The sequence below is a fragment of the Mastomys coucha genome, unplaced genomic scaffold (genome assembly GCF_008632895.1).
Source record: "Mastomys coucha isolate ucsf_1 unplaced genomic scaffold, UCSF_Mcou_1 pScaffold23, whole genome shotgun sequence".
Taxonomy (NCBI): domain Eukaryota; kingdom Metazoa; phylum Chordata; class Mammalia; order Rodentia; family Muridae; genus Mastomys; species Mastomys coucha.
Genome location: NW_022196906.1, coordinates 118,132,420 through 118,147,110, shown reverse-complemented (window position 1 = coordinate 118,147,110; position 14,691 = coordinate 118,132,420). Strand labels below are relative to the sequence as shown.

Sequence of the window (14,691 nt, the reverse complement as noted above, 5' to 3'; positions counted from 1 at the left end):
TAGATATTTTCTTTATTTACATGTAAATTTCTCCCTTCCCAGTTTCCCCTCTAAAAAACAAAGAATAATACATGGGGTTGAGTGCCTTATCTCCTTAAACTCTTCAATACACTTTTTTGCCTTCTTAACAAAGCTTGTGATCTTTTGACTGAAATTCATGACCCATCCTGATCTGTTCATCCCATATTTCTTTCCACTCATGGTGTGCCCTTACCTTCTTCCTATTAAATTGAGCATTCTACAAATCTTTTCTTTTTTTTTTCAATAATTTATTTTGTATGCACTTTACACCCTGATCTTAGCCCCATTCTTTCCTTTCTTCTCATTCCCACCATTACAAATTCTTTCTTCCATTCCTCTTCCCCTTATCCCCAGAGAAGAGAAACCCCTTTGCACTGGATTCTTTTGTTCCTCTCCACTTTATCCTATTTGATCAAGGTCTTATGAGGAAAAGGTTCATGTTGTTTTCTTACACAGTGGATTCCTCACTTAACCCAAAGCAGTGTTTTTACAACCCATTCCTGAAACTTAACAGGCAGGTGTTAGATGAGCAACTAGTAGGTTTATGATACATTGTCTACATCTTCTCTAGAAAATGACAAACTGTTGCACTAACTTGAACAAATATGTATTCACCTCAGATAAGGACAAAATTATAAATCAAAGCAATGACTCCATCAAAGTTCAACTTAGCAAACCAATGAGTTTATTGAACCTACTTACAGAGCATTAATGAAGGGATACTTAAAAGAACGAATTACCCTCAAACAGCTGTCTCATCACAAAATTCCATCCCATTATGGATAGTGACCTCATGAAAATGCAATCATGGAGTCACACTTTGAAATAACTCTTCCAATCTTATATATCTTTATCATCTCCCAAGATCACATGCAAGTTGTAGCAGGACAGAATAATGGTTGGAATACAAGATGAGGGTACTATGTGACCCCATATTTCCTTCTACTATGGAGTATCAGTATCTCCAATAGCATCACTACTTACCTATATATTGTTCTGCTCAAATAGTTGTCATGGTTACTAGACCAAGGTAATCTCTACTTCAAAATAATCATGAGATGACTATGTTATACCCAAAAGAAAAGTGCCATATTACAAACACAAGTTAAGTAAAAGCTTAGAAGTTACATCCCCAAGAAGCTATAATCAGGAGAAGAAAAGGAATGAGAGAAAGGGACCTGAGCCATAGCCACTCCATTTTTTTCCTCTTTAATCTTTGTGTCTCTCACAACTTCTAGTTCAGAGTACTAAATACATACACTCAAGAAAAACTCAATAATGTTTCAGATAGACTATCATATCTTATTAGCTGACCATAATGGCATATAACCTTATCATAAACATCTAAAGGGCTCATATTTTCCTACAACACTTATGAACTCCTCAGTTTCAATTGCTGAGTCTCTGAAAGCATCACAGTTACAACACAATTCTAAAAGTGTGATCTTGGGACAAGTATCATGGCCATCACCTGGGAACCTATTGTTGATGCTCAGGCCTCACTTCAAACATGAATCATAAGTGCTGAAGTGCTGTTGTAAGTGCACATTTGAATCCAGAGCACACATCCTGAGACTTCTAGGGTCTTGTGTGCCAGAATAATGAACATATAGATAATGATAGACATACAGGCAGTTTATTAAGAAAGATAAAAAGATATTACTGAGAATAGAAGTAGGCTAATGATCTGGGAAAAGACAAGACACCTAAAAGTATTGTATCATACGACTTCTTATTATTCATGGCTTATTTGCATAGTGTCAACTTCTCTCTGTGTGATGTCATAGGCATTTCTTGTACATCCTCTATTTGGTATGTGAGGGCAGGTTAAAAGGGGTTTCCAGTATTACTTTATCTGTTAATCTTGATGTCTATCTCCAAATTTCTACTCTTCTCCTATAGTAGGAGTCATCTGTCCATGTGTCAATATATCCTCCAGGTACTTATGATGTCAAATCTAGGAAGAATTAACGACAGCACCACACCTGGACTTCTCAATACAGATGGCCCCAGACTATTTTTCAACATAAAACTGGCACTTAGGAGGACAATGTGTTCCTTCCAAGATGCTCTCAGTCACTAATAGGAAATATGATTTCATTTGACATTTAAGAAAAATTAAACAAGATATAACATCCAGTCTCCTGCAAGAACAATAGTCCATATACAAATAATAATTTAAAAAAAAAAGAGGAAAAAGAAAGCCATTCATCAAGAAGAAAAAAAAACACACTTATGTTAGGAAATGAAGTAAATGTATTTTGTGAAACATTTCACTAATGTCAAAAAATGGCTAAAGTAGAAGTTTAAATATTTCTTCCTAATTGTCCTGAATGGATTATTTAACATTTAAGTGAATCAGAACATTTGTAACTCTTTAGAGAATCAAGAAAAGCTGTCCTTTTCATGTTTGATCAATTGTCAACTGGCCAGCTAGTAATGACCTCGGAGTACTTGACAATATTCTGCAGTCATTATGTGTGTTTTCAGGTCTTTGAGAGCATCAGTGTTGCATGGAAAGTACAAGTGATTGAGTAAGAGGTCATTGCGACTGACTTAATGTGTTTGCTTCATCTTTCAGTCCATGGAATGACAGACAGTTTTCTCTGCCCAACTAAAACACCACAGAGATTTCTTGCTCTCCAGTTGATGGGGAGACAGAGCTTGTTCTTTCCATTTTCTCACCAGGAAGAAATGGAATATATTTTCCCAGGTAGATTGCAACATGTCTGTGGAAAAAGAGCCGAAGGTGTTTCCGGAACCTCTCACCAACAAAGGCATAGATGACCGGATTAATACAGCAGTGGGTGTGCGTAATCACCTCAGTCACCTGCATGGCCAGGTCCAGGTGTTTACTCTGCTGACAGCTGGTCTCCAAAAATGTGCTCTGAAAAGCAGAAAAAAGGAGAACCAGGTTGTACGGGGTCCAAAAAATAAAAAAGACTATCATAACAACAAAAATAAGCCGGATGGCCTTGTGTTTTTTTTTATTGGGGCATCTCAGCAGAGTTTTAATGATTCCTGAGTAGCAGATAACCATAATGAGGAGAGGAAGAGCTAGACCAAAGATATTCATTCTTAGAGCATGGAAACGCTTCCAGCTGTCTTCTTCGCCCTCTGGGTAGCGAGGACTGCAGGAAAGCTCTCCAAAGTTGTCTTGGGACTCATGGAAGATAAATTCGGGCAATGCTGCCAGTCCTGCCAGGCCCCAGGTGATGATGCTGGTGATAGTAGCAAAAGTCACAGTTCGCGCTCGAAGGGCAAACACAGCATGGACTATAGCCAGGTATCTGTCAATTGTCAGCAGGATGATGAAAAAGATCTCGCTATACAAAGCCAGGTAATAAAACCCAGAGAGCATTTTACACATGTAATGGCCAAAACCCCACTCATTCCACAGAACATAGTGAATCCAGAATGGGACAGTGAAAAGAAAGAGCAGGTCAGAAATTGCCAAGTTGAACAGGTAGATATTAGTCATAATTTGAAGTTTCCTGTACTTTATGAGGATCAACACAACCATCATGTTGCCCAGGAGGCCGATGATGAACACCAGGGAGTACAGTGGAGGCAGGAGCCATGACCCCAGCTCTTTGATGCTGACTTTTTCACAGGGTGGTGCCCACTCATATTCATAGGGTGTGGTCTCAAAGCTTTCAATCACAGTCTTGATTTCATCTGTGTTGAATTCCATTCTATTTGTCTCTGTGATAGAAAAAAATTAAAAAACAATTAACCATGTGGAATATATCACTTGATTACTCATTAAGAGACTCAAGTTATAATTTGTTTAGTACAAATTTCAAAGATATATCTGAAATGCTATGAGTAGGGGCCAGAAAAAAGCTCTGTAGCTCTCAAAGTCATCATGATTCATAATAGAAAAGGAAACAGAAATGCTGTGGGTGGTGGTAAAGCATAGGAATATTAATTTCTGAAAGTATTTGAAGGAGGGAATTCAAACTTTTGAACTGAAGAGTGGAGAATGATAATAACTATATAATTCATTCATAATATGTAATTATTATTACTTATGCATACTTTAAGGCATTTGGGAATTTCTATTTTATATATGATGAGTTTCAAAATCATAATCTTCACATAAATTTATGGCTTTAGTAATGATAACCACCTTTCTTAGGCCCTTTGATGAGCATGCCCAAAATACTTAATGGGGAAACTGATGCTTATTGAGACAGTAATTTATCTGAAATTCCCTAATAAGTAGGTTAAAGTTTAGTAGAGTTTTAACTTCTATCTATATACAATCCAGTTGTCAGTAATTTAAATATAAGCATTTTAAATTTAGCTATTGATGATTTAGTTGCTATTATTATTATTTTATTACTATTATTATTGAACTTTGAAATCAGTATAATTTTAAGCAGCATTTTCTTTGGTGATTTCTTTTCTCTGGCTCTTGGTAGTGCTAAGACGAGCACTGATATCCCAAGAGCTTCTCTTTCATAAAAAAAGATGATGAGCTGGAGGGTATGAGAAGTAGATTTTCTGATACAACTTACTTTATTAGACCAGGAGCTGGAGGACCAGTGTCTGCTTTTTTACAGAATACTGATTCCAACAGAGAAGGAAAAAAAGCAGACAAAGCAGAAATCTCATGAAGGGCAGTATATTCATACTCTGCTTACTCAGAGAAAGGCCCACTAACTTTCTCCTGGCTAAGAGGAAAGGCCAAGTTTGAAGAAATGACTAGGTTGGGTTGATCACCTAACTTACTCCTCTGAGAATGGTTTGGACAGACTGTCTTTCAATGTTCCTCCAGTTTGCTAGGTGTGTAATTATTTGGCCCTAGATTTACTGATAGCTTTACTGATTGCATTGGGAGACAAGGACACACTCACTAGGAAAGACATCTTCCTTCTTTGGGGGTTATCTGGGAGACTCAAAAGGAAACTGCCATGAAAGCACCTTGTTTTCTCATTTTTCCCTATCCAGTTGTATCTGTGTTGGAAGCCTCAAAGATAAGTTCTTTCAATTGAGAAGGAATAGTACCTGAACTAGTCAAGTTTTGAAGTTTCTCCAAATACCAGGAACACACTGAGAAATTTCAGGACTAATAGTTTACAGCCTTTTGAAGATGTTGGTTGAGTTGTTTAAACCCATAGTTTTGTCATATTCTTTTTACTTATCTTGTTTTAGAGCAAAATATTATCTGACAAAATTATTTTATGTAATTTTTTAACTTTGCAAGTAATTGTTTTCATCCAGAATATATTCTTACATGCATTAATTTTTTTATTTTCTTCCTCATTTATTAATTTCTCTCGGAATTGTTTTCTTTCCCTAAATTTAAGTTTTGAAATAATGCTTTAAGAAATCTCCAAAATAGACAAAATCATTTTTGAATAAAAGGACATATTTATCACCTTTAAAAATTGCTTTTCAATTAAAACCACATGGTTTCATATTTTTGAACATGGAAGTGTGGAAATTTTTAAACTTTTAGTAATTCCAAATTGTAATAAAAATTCAGGAAGAAACTAAATTGTGTGTCATATACCCCTAATTTAGCATCAGTCATATTTGTTAATAGACTGAAATATAATTTCTTTTGGTAGAATTTATAATTCATATTTAGGAATGATATTATATTTTAACTTACTTAAAATAACTTAAATGTTTAGTGACTTTGTGTTTTAAATTACATAAAAAGTACACTTAAAAACTTCACATTTTAAATTTACTTAGTTTGTTTACTTTTAACAACTATTTTAAACTTTGTATGTATACAATGTCTACATTGCATACAAATACAATATATACAATTACATATAAAATCTACAAAACATGCAGACTTTGTAGATTATACAAATATAGTCAGTATTTTAATGTATTTCCTTGCCAAAGGAGAAATTTGAAAGTTGATATACTTGATAAATAGAAAATAATACACATTATAGGTTAAACATCTAACAGGTAAGTTCAATCCAGACTGGCTTATTACAGCCTTTACAAAATACATACTAGTAATTTTAAGATATCTTTACTTTATCTTACATACAAATTTATTTGTTAAATTTATTTATTTAAACCATTTGAATTAAATGGTATTGGGCTCATTTACCAGTTTGAGCTTATGTGCATGGCATCACCTACAGCTACCATGCAAACAACACAAAGTATAAGCATAATGTAGTATAAGCATAACATACATATACATATGCAGATGAAAATACACAAGACATATTTTTCTTTTTTACATTTATTTATATGTTATATGTATTTATTATGTCTGTGCACCTTCATGAGTTTATGTGTACCACATGTGTACAAGAACCCAAGGAGATCAAAAGAAGACATCAAGTCCCCTAGAATTAGAGTTACAGGTAGTTGTGATTTTCCACATGGATGCTAGGAAACAAATCCAGGTCTTCTGTAAGATCCACAAGCACTATTAAATGCTGAGCCATATCTCTAGCCCCATAAAATATGTTTCTAAGAAGCTCAAAGATTTTAAAGGCTTCAATGAGTTTATCATCTGTCATCTGACCGTTGATCTGATTATTTCCTCCATAGATCTAAGCAATCTTTAATTTTAACTGTGTTCTATTAAAAGTCTGACATTCAGCTGAAACAAGGTATAAGATGTATTTCACAATGCCAGTATATAACCTAAGCATATTCTTAAATGCCTACTTTAAAATAATGATTAAAATGTAGTATAGAATCTATACAAACTACTTACCTAGTCAGTTACATCAAATAGCATATGTATTTCATGTTTGTATGTGCTGTGCTTTTAAAAAGTAAATTTGCAATTTGTTTGCTTACTTATGTGGTTCTGGACACTGAATGCAAGACATTCAGTGTTAGGTAAATATCATGACACAGAGCTACATCCTCAGCCCTGTGCTAGCCTTCTAGAGAACTGGCAACACAGTAAGTTTCTTTACACAGAATCTCTGTGCACACTGGTAGTACACTGTGCTATGATGTTATAAAGGTTGTGGCATGAAGACAACAAAGAAATTTTCATGTCCCTCACCATCTTGTGAGACCACAGTTGTACATGCTGTCATCACTAACTAAAATGTCAATATACAAGGCAATCTAAGCAAAACAGTCTTCCTTTAAGTAAAGAGTAACTCTGCCTTTTCTCTTATTTCTTAAAAAACAAGATGTAAATCGTCCCTGTGAAAGAATATTGTATACTTGATGATTTTAATATTTTTATCCTCAAGAATGGAAAATTAAGGAAAGCTACACAAATTATTGAGTCCTGTGATCATTTGAAAAGTGTGAACAGTTGAGAGATAAATTTTGCTCCCACATACGATTCTATCTACAAACATGCCCTGTGTTATATTAAAAATTATAATAGAAAGAAATATATGCAATGGCAAGCTTCCACATTTTTCTGGAAATAAATGTAAAGGTAACAACTTTTTGTTCAGTGTTGGGAATGAAACTTAGGGTCTAGAATATGATAAGCAAAGATTCTACCACTTAACTACATTCTTAGCCAAGGTTAGTAAGTCTACTTCATTTTTTAACTAAAATCCCAAGAAATAATAGTGGAAACAGGTTTGCACATGTGTCAGGAAAATAAGGTACATTTTGAGTACAGTTTGAGAATGTACTTTTGTAGAGAAAACTAATCATCTTGTTGTCTTGGAGGTTATTTGAAAATTATTTTGAAATGAAGAGTAAAGAGCACAAAAGTTCTATGGACCTAAATGGAGTTTAAAAAGAAATGAGAAAGTGAGACAGGAACAGAAGGGGACAGAGACAGAGACTCAAGTTTCCTAAAGTTGGATTGATTTTAGGAAACTTCATGCCTTAATATCAAAGTCATTCAAATGCAAAAGTAGATTTTGGTCTTTTTTTCTTTTCTGTCCTTTAAAATTATGTCTGTTCTCAAAAAAATTTTAAAGGGTTTCATTACTTCTTATTTATTTTATAAACTTTATCATAAAAAGTTTGCAAATGTATATTATACTAAAATTATACAGATCTACAATCTATACATCTCAACAAACTATGTAGCTGGAATATCTATTCTGACTTTCTTCTTCTTTGTTCTTTAAAAGAACAAAAAATTTATTTATTTTTTTGTTGTCTCATGTTGAGTTTCTCAAAGTCTTTGATTGCTTAAGAAATCTAAATCATCCCTGCTGTAAGAGGCAAGTCTTATTCATCTACATAACTTTGTAGATTTGTTTTGGAATTTCCAATTGTCATTTGAGTTAGATAGATGACTAAATATTGCTTCAGTGACATGGACTCAATTCAATCAAGTGTTCTAAATCTCAAAGTGTAGTCAGTTCATCTTAAGAGACTGGCTTCATGCATGTGCCAAGGACTTTTACCAACCTTCTTTCCTGAAGATCAAAGTTGGCCATTGTCTTTTAGTAGCAGGTGTTTCAAATGTAACAGATAGTTTTGAATACATGCTGATGTTATTTATTTGAACGAGATAGTTGTGAAGAATATATTTTCATAGGGAAAAATATCTGTGTTGGCAAAGTAATGTAATCAGCATGACCAAGCATGACTAGTATGTTCAGCTTTTTAAGCCCAAGTTATTCTAGTAAGCATACCAAGAAACATACTGTGTGCCTCTAGTAGGTGCTCTTTACATTATAATTGACAACACACATGAAATTGCCTCTGTTACTTACATTAAACACCCTTTATAAATAATATAGCAACAAACATCTCTGTCTTTTAAAACTTATTTCCTTAAACTATATACCCCAAGACACTTTTTCAAACTCTAATAACATTTCCAAAACTCTTGATGCATTTGTCAATTTGCTTCTAAGAAATGTATAACAACAATAATTTCTTAGCACTGGTACCAGCTTTAGAAAGCATCCATCAACATGGATAAGAATTAAAACAAAAAAATTTACTGGTCCAGTTAGGAGGATATAGAGTTGTCTTACTGTTGTTATTACTATTCTGTTGAAGGATTTTTACATTGTAATTATTAGTCACCATATTCTCTCTTCTGTGTATTGACTGTGCTCTTTACTTAATTTATTCTGATCATATTTGCTTCTTTCTTGTTGAGTCATAGAGTACTCTCATTTCTTATTCCAGGTGAAATTACTCAGTGACTAGCTTAATCATTACCATCTTTTGAAAGGAGTAAGAAGATCCTCTAGCCCAGTGGTTTCAGCCTTCCTAATGCTGCAACCCTTTAATACTGCTCCTAATGTTGTGATGACCCCCAAGCATAAAATTATTTCATTTCTATTTCATAACTGTAATTTTCCTACTGTTATTAATTATTACATAAATATCTAATATGCAAGATAACTGATATGCCACCTCCAAAAGGGTTGTAACCCACAGGTTGAAAATAGGTTTGGGCTAGAATCTCAACCTATTTGTAACTGAATACTACCACCCTCTCTCAAAGCACTCACCAAAACCTTTTTACTTCTAACCCCAGCCAAACTAGGGCTTTTCAAAACACTAAATGGATTTTTTTTTACTCTACCCTCTAACAGAGATAGATCTACCAAAGGCATGCAACCAACCTAATCCAGACAGAGAAACCATGACAATCATCTAACAGTATGACTTAGAGTTGATTTCCAAAATACTTTAGTTATGCATTTAAACACATCATTACTTAGTATACACACAAATACATAAATATATTTTCATGCTAATATACATACACATAATAGATTACATTTTTATGATATCTTACAAGGCAAGTGTCAATAAACACTAACTACTAATGTAACACTTTTGGAATGATGCTATTCCTCATAGTTTATGAATTATAAGAAGTACAGGCTGGTAACAGATAATATAGCTCGAGTGGTTATAAAGTTCATGTTGTGTCATTGTATAGATGGGAAAGCAGGAGGATAGGCATGAGGAAAGCAAGAAAAAAATGGAAATAAATTGCAAAATCTTTTCCAAGTCTACCTTATGCTATCTTTAAATTACTATACACTACCTCCCTCTTGGAATCAAGAGGGCTTCTAGAAGGTATTTCTTCCACCTGCATAGACTAATATATCCATTTTTCCTTTCCCACAGTTATGAAAGCCTACCTGGAAATATCTTCTAAGAAACATCTGTTGAATTTCAATATGTCCTTGTCCAAAAGAGAATAAAAAGAAAAAACAATACCTGGTGATTTTTGCTAAGTCCTTTATGAGTCCAGTAGTAACTTAGGTTTCACTGCTAATGAAACAGAGATAACATTTGATCACATACACCAGTCAGGTAGTAAACAGCATAGCTTCCTGTTTTAAACAGGCTAGCTTCTCAGGTTTTGCAAGTTCTCAGAGATACCAACTTGTTACAGTTCTTCCGTTTTGTTATTTACTGCAGATACTTGGCTCTCAGTTGAATTATTTACGAATGGATACTGCTGACACTCAGCAACTATCTTACAGGCTCTTCATCCATTTGGCACTGCTCACTTTTTATGTGAGGTATGGGTAACAACTTCCCAATAATCATTGACTCTTGGGCAGACTGTGGAAGAACAATGTGGGAATTTCCTCTTAAGGAAAGGATGAGACAGCAAATTTGCTGGGAGCAACTGAAGATTATGAGGACAAGCACATCAGTAAAGGTTTTGACAATTCACGAAGACATGAGTTTGCATTTCTACTGTGGTTCTATAGCTGCATGATCTTGGGGTAATCACTGAGTAAGCCTTGCTGGACACCTAGTTTTTCCTCTATAATTGTAACAGATATTTATTTCCTAAAGCTGTCATGAAGTCAGTTAAGATAAACCTGGGGAGTTTCTATGTAAAGTGCAGATCTCAACCAGTCTAAAGTGTTGGTTGAATTCGTGACATAGTGTCACAAGGCTAGGAACATATCTTGTCTATGTGCTGATATCCCTATGGACCTAGTGTGATAATGGACAATAGACCCATTCACCTAATGTTGACGGGAATAGTGACAAATATATGATATAATCTCTGATATACTGACTAACTCTGATATACTGACTAAATTCATTGACAGGTCAATGAATTTACCAAGTTCTTATTAGATATTCAGAAGGGAAAGGGAGAGAAAATAAATAGAGAGGAAGAAAGAGGGAAGAAATAAGAGAAGAACTTAATTCTTACTATAAGGGATCTATTGAATTGCTGGATGTTTTAGGCTTTTCTTATCCCTGTGATAAAATACCTGACAGGAACTTTTTCAAAGGTGAAGGATTTCTTCTATCTCATAGTGGAGAAGGCATAGCAAAATTCACATTTCCAATCAGGAAATAGAGCTTGAGGTGGAGCTAGAGGGAAACGTGATCTTCCAGATCCACCCCAGCAACACACTGGTGTCACCTAGTCCGAAAGGGCTCCACAGCTTCCCAAAAATGTACCAGCAGCTAAAGACCAAGTAGTCAAACAAATGAGCCTATGAGGGATTTAGATTCAAACCATGACTTGGGGATCAACATCTAATGAAATGCTGAGGAAACAGATATTTTAATAACTAACCAGATACTTAACTATTTGTGATACTTTTTTTTTTCTAACAGAAACTTGCCAAAAATTAGAATCACTGAGTAGGCAGCTTTTGATGAAAAAAGTGGTCTGACTTCCTTAATTGATGTGGGAAGAAGACTAAACCCAAGTGTGGGCCGAAACCTCTTGGTAGCAACCCAATTATCTTAAAAAAAATGACAGAAGGAAGATTATCTGCCTTTGCTTTCTTGGCCTTCCCTTTTTCTGCTGAAGTAATTTAGCCCGTTGCTACAGCTGATATCAGGACCAGTTTCCCCAGGCTTCCATAACATTGTCTACAGGCCAGTGGCTCCCCAGGAACCTTTCAGCTTTTCAATGTCAGAATGAGACCTGTGAACTGAGCAGCTAACAGGTTGATGGCCTCTCCAGCATTCAGACAAATACTTGAACTATTTTAACTCGTGTGGATTCTTCATTTTATATCAGAATCAGCATTTCAAGGCTTCCATTGTTAACTAAGGATCAGTGGCTCTCCGAGGACCTGCTTAAAGCCTACAAGGTTCAAAGTTCAAAGCACTCTCAGTTGTGAGACAACTGTATGATTCTAATGTAAGCTGATTTAATCCTAAGGGTCTGCTCTGGAGAACCCTGACTAATAATACACTGTTTTAATCAATAGTGTATTTGATATTTTAGGGGGTTGGTCTGGTGCTACTATGATTTCAAATGTTAAATAATGACCCCCAAGATCTGGATGCCCCTGACAAGGAGATCCTCATGTACATCAAATGGTGCTATGTAAACCTCCCCCCTCCGGCCCTAAGCTATCCCTGATTGGTTAATAAAGATGTCTACAGCCTGGGCTGAGCAAAAGAGAGAGGATAGAGCAAAGGTTCCCAGGGGTTGGGGGCCTCAGGCAGAGAACATGAAGAGAAGTGAGGAGAAGGAAGGAGTCACCATGGGGTAGCATGGACCATGCATATGTGGCCATGAGGGTTGATCTGATGAAGCAGGAGCAGTGTAAATGAAATTTATGGGGATTTTGGTAGAAGAAGCAGACAAGATAGCTTAAAGGGCTGATTGATATCTGCCCAGCTGTAGTGTTATAAGGCTTGTTATAAATCTAAAAGGTCTGTGTCTTTTATTTAGGAACCAAAAAGTCTGAAGTGAAGGGTAGAAATCCATAATTTATATTTGAAGGCAACAAGGGGGTATAGCAACCCCCCAGAATAAATGTGCCCACATCGGATTCCCTGTAATCCCAGATTAGGCAAATTAGCATCATTTGGTATGGGTGAGGCTCTCCAAGTCAGGGGCAACCAGACTTAGAGGCCAGTATTTACCAATCAAATACATAATAGCATGAGACCGACCCCCTGTTCACACTGGCTAAACAGCTTTTCCCTTTGCAACAATTTCAATATAAAACACAATTTTAATTCAAAGGGACTTGGATATAATTTATTCTACAGGCAAATATGAGTGATCATGGCCTGGGATCATGAGTTCAGGTTGTCATAAATAACATGATCCAGTGAGTAACTGATTTAATGAGGTTTTTATAGTTACAGAACAAAGTTAAGTCATAAATAGAAGCACTTTTGAAATATATTGGTGAGAATGTCATGTAGGCGGGTTACAGCAAAGTGTGGAAATCTCTGCTATAGGTCTTGGGTGCTATCTGATAACATTCTTATAGGTTGGTGGTAGCTAGTGATCTGCTAATAAAGTCCAAAAATCTTAATTCAGACACAGAGACTGACAATTAACTATTATTAAAGGGTTTAAAGATAGGTCAAGGTGATTTGGCTCTGGATCTAGAACATTCTAACTCTCCACAATTATCCAGTTCTAATCAGTCTTATAAAGTTTATAACATGGATGTGGCTTTTTTTCTGGGAACTTAAGTTTACAACATTAAAAGTTTATAATTTACCAATGGATGACTGGATTCAGAATCCATCGTGTGTGCATGTGTGTGTTTATGCACATTTGTATGTACATATGAAGGCTAGAGATTGATTTTGTGTGTCTATTTCAATTGCTCTCTGCCTCATTTTTTTTTCTAACAGGAATTTTTGCTGAACCTGAAGTTCACAGGCTTGGTTAGACTAACTGCCCAATGAGCTCCAGGGATCTGTCTCCCCAGTGCCAAGATTACAGGTATTATGCCATCATGCCTATTTTTTTTTGTTTGCGTTCTTTTGTTTTTGTTTTTTATGTGGGTGCTGAAGCTCCAAATTCAGATCCTCACAGTTACATGACAAGCACTTTGCCAGATGAGCCATCTCCTCAGCCTCTCAGTCTCTCTCCTTTATCACTCAAAAGATGGTATGAGCTTTGAGCTATGAAACCTCTGTGTGTCTCAGTTCTCTTTGTTTAAAATGACACATGTATACTTTATAGTCATGATTCATATTTCTCATTATTCATGAGAAATAAATGACTTGGGACTATGTGCCAGCTTGTGTGTATCAAGTGATTCAGGCCATGTGCTTAAATTCTACTATAATATACTGTGTTCTAAATGAATGTGTGGAACATCAAATGAAAGTTCTGAGGAGTTCAGAAAATATGTCCATGTAGAACTGGAACTGGAAAGTTTTCACAACAAAGCAAGAGTCTCATACATAAAACTTCATGTGATAGAGAGAGTGAAATTTTCCAGAAAAGGGTAGATTCTCTACAGTCAGGAACTAAGGTTTGTCCTTGTATATGGTAAACATGCAAATGACACTAGGGAACAAATATACATGTGTCCTGATACTGGGATTCAAAAGTCAGTGAAATATACAAATGTATCCATGCCTACCTGTCTATATATCCATTAATCCACCCATCCATTAGGAAGATGTTGATTCAGAAGCTCCACCTCTCAGAGAATTCAGAACCACTGGAAGGTGTGTTCTAGAAGATGGAATTCTGTGGTACCACTGCTACTACTTTACTCCATACACTTCCAGAGAGGTTTTATCTCTAAATTCCATAAGACATCAACAAGTGGCTGATGACATCTTAAGATGGGCCTGACAGAGACAGAGAAGCTTGAAATGAAGTGCAGAGACATAAAATTGAGCATTGACCTTAACTAGATTATAAAGAGTTAAAACAGGTGGAATATATTCTATAGAAATTGAGGAACTACTGAAGGTTTTGTGTAACAAAATAGTTGTCATCTTACTTTAGGTTGAAAACTTTTAAAGCATTTCTACAGACATTATGACAAAACCATAACAATTTTTTGTTATAGTAGG

The 14,691-nt window shown here is 35.4% G+C and overlaps 1 protein-coding gene across 7 annotated transcripts; it reads right to left on the bottom strand.

Annotated features, from left to right (window-relative positions):
- Window positions 1–683: 683 nt before the first annotated feature.
- Ccr3 (C-C motif chemokine receptor 3) lies at window positions 684–14,381 on the bottom strand. 7 transcript variants are annotated; one of them, XM_031345242.1, is made up of 3 exons: window positions 14,250–14,343; window positions 10,138–10,191; window positions 684–3,726 (listed from the first exon to the last, which is right to left on the bottom strand). In XM_031345242.1, exon 3 carries the CDS (start codon window positions 3,713–3,715, stop codon window positions 2,636–2,638), a length of 1,080 nt encoding a protein of 359 aa, XP_031201102.1. In that variant the 5' UTR covers window positions 3,716–3,726; window positions 10,138–10,191; window positions 14,250–14,343; the 3' UTR covers window positions 684–2,635. The 7 variants fall into 7 exon arrangements, with proteins under 7 accessions (XP_031201102.1, XP_031201106.1, XP_031201105.1 ...); XM_031345246.1 differs by lacking the exon at window positions 10,138–10,191 and adding an exon at window positions 10,059–10,102 and having other exon boundaries at window positions 14,250–14,317; XM_031345245.1 differs by lacking the exon at window positions 14,250–14,343 and adding an exon at window positions 11,160–11,216.
- Window positions 14,382–14,691: the final 310 nt, after the last annotated feature.

Bases quoted from the DNA above. Each gene is read 5' to 3' on its own strand.
- Ccr3 (XM_031345247.1), bottom strand. From the start codon at position 3,715: ATGGAATTCAACACAGATGAAATCAAGACTGTGATTGAAAGCTTTGAG.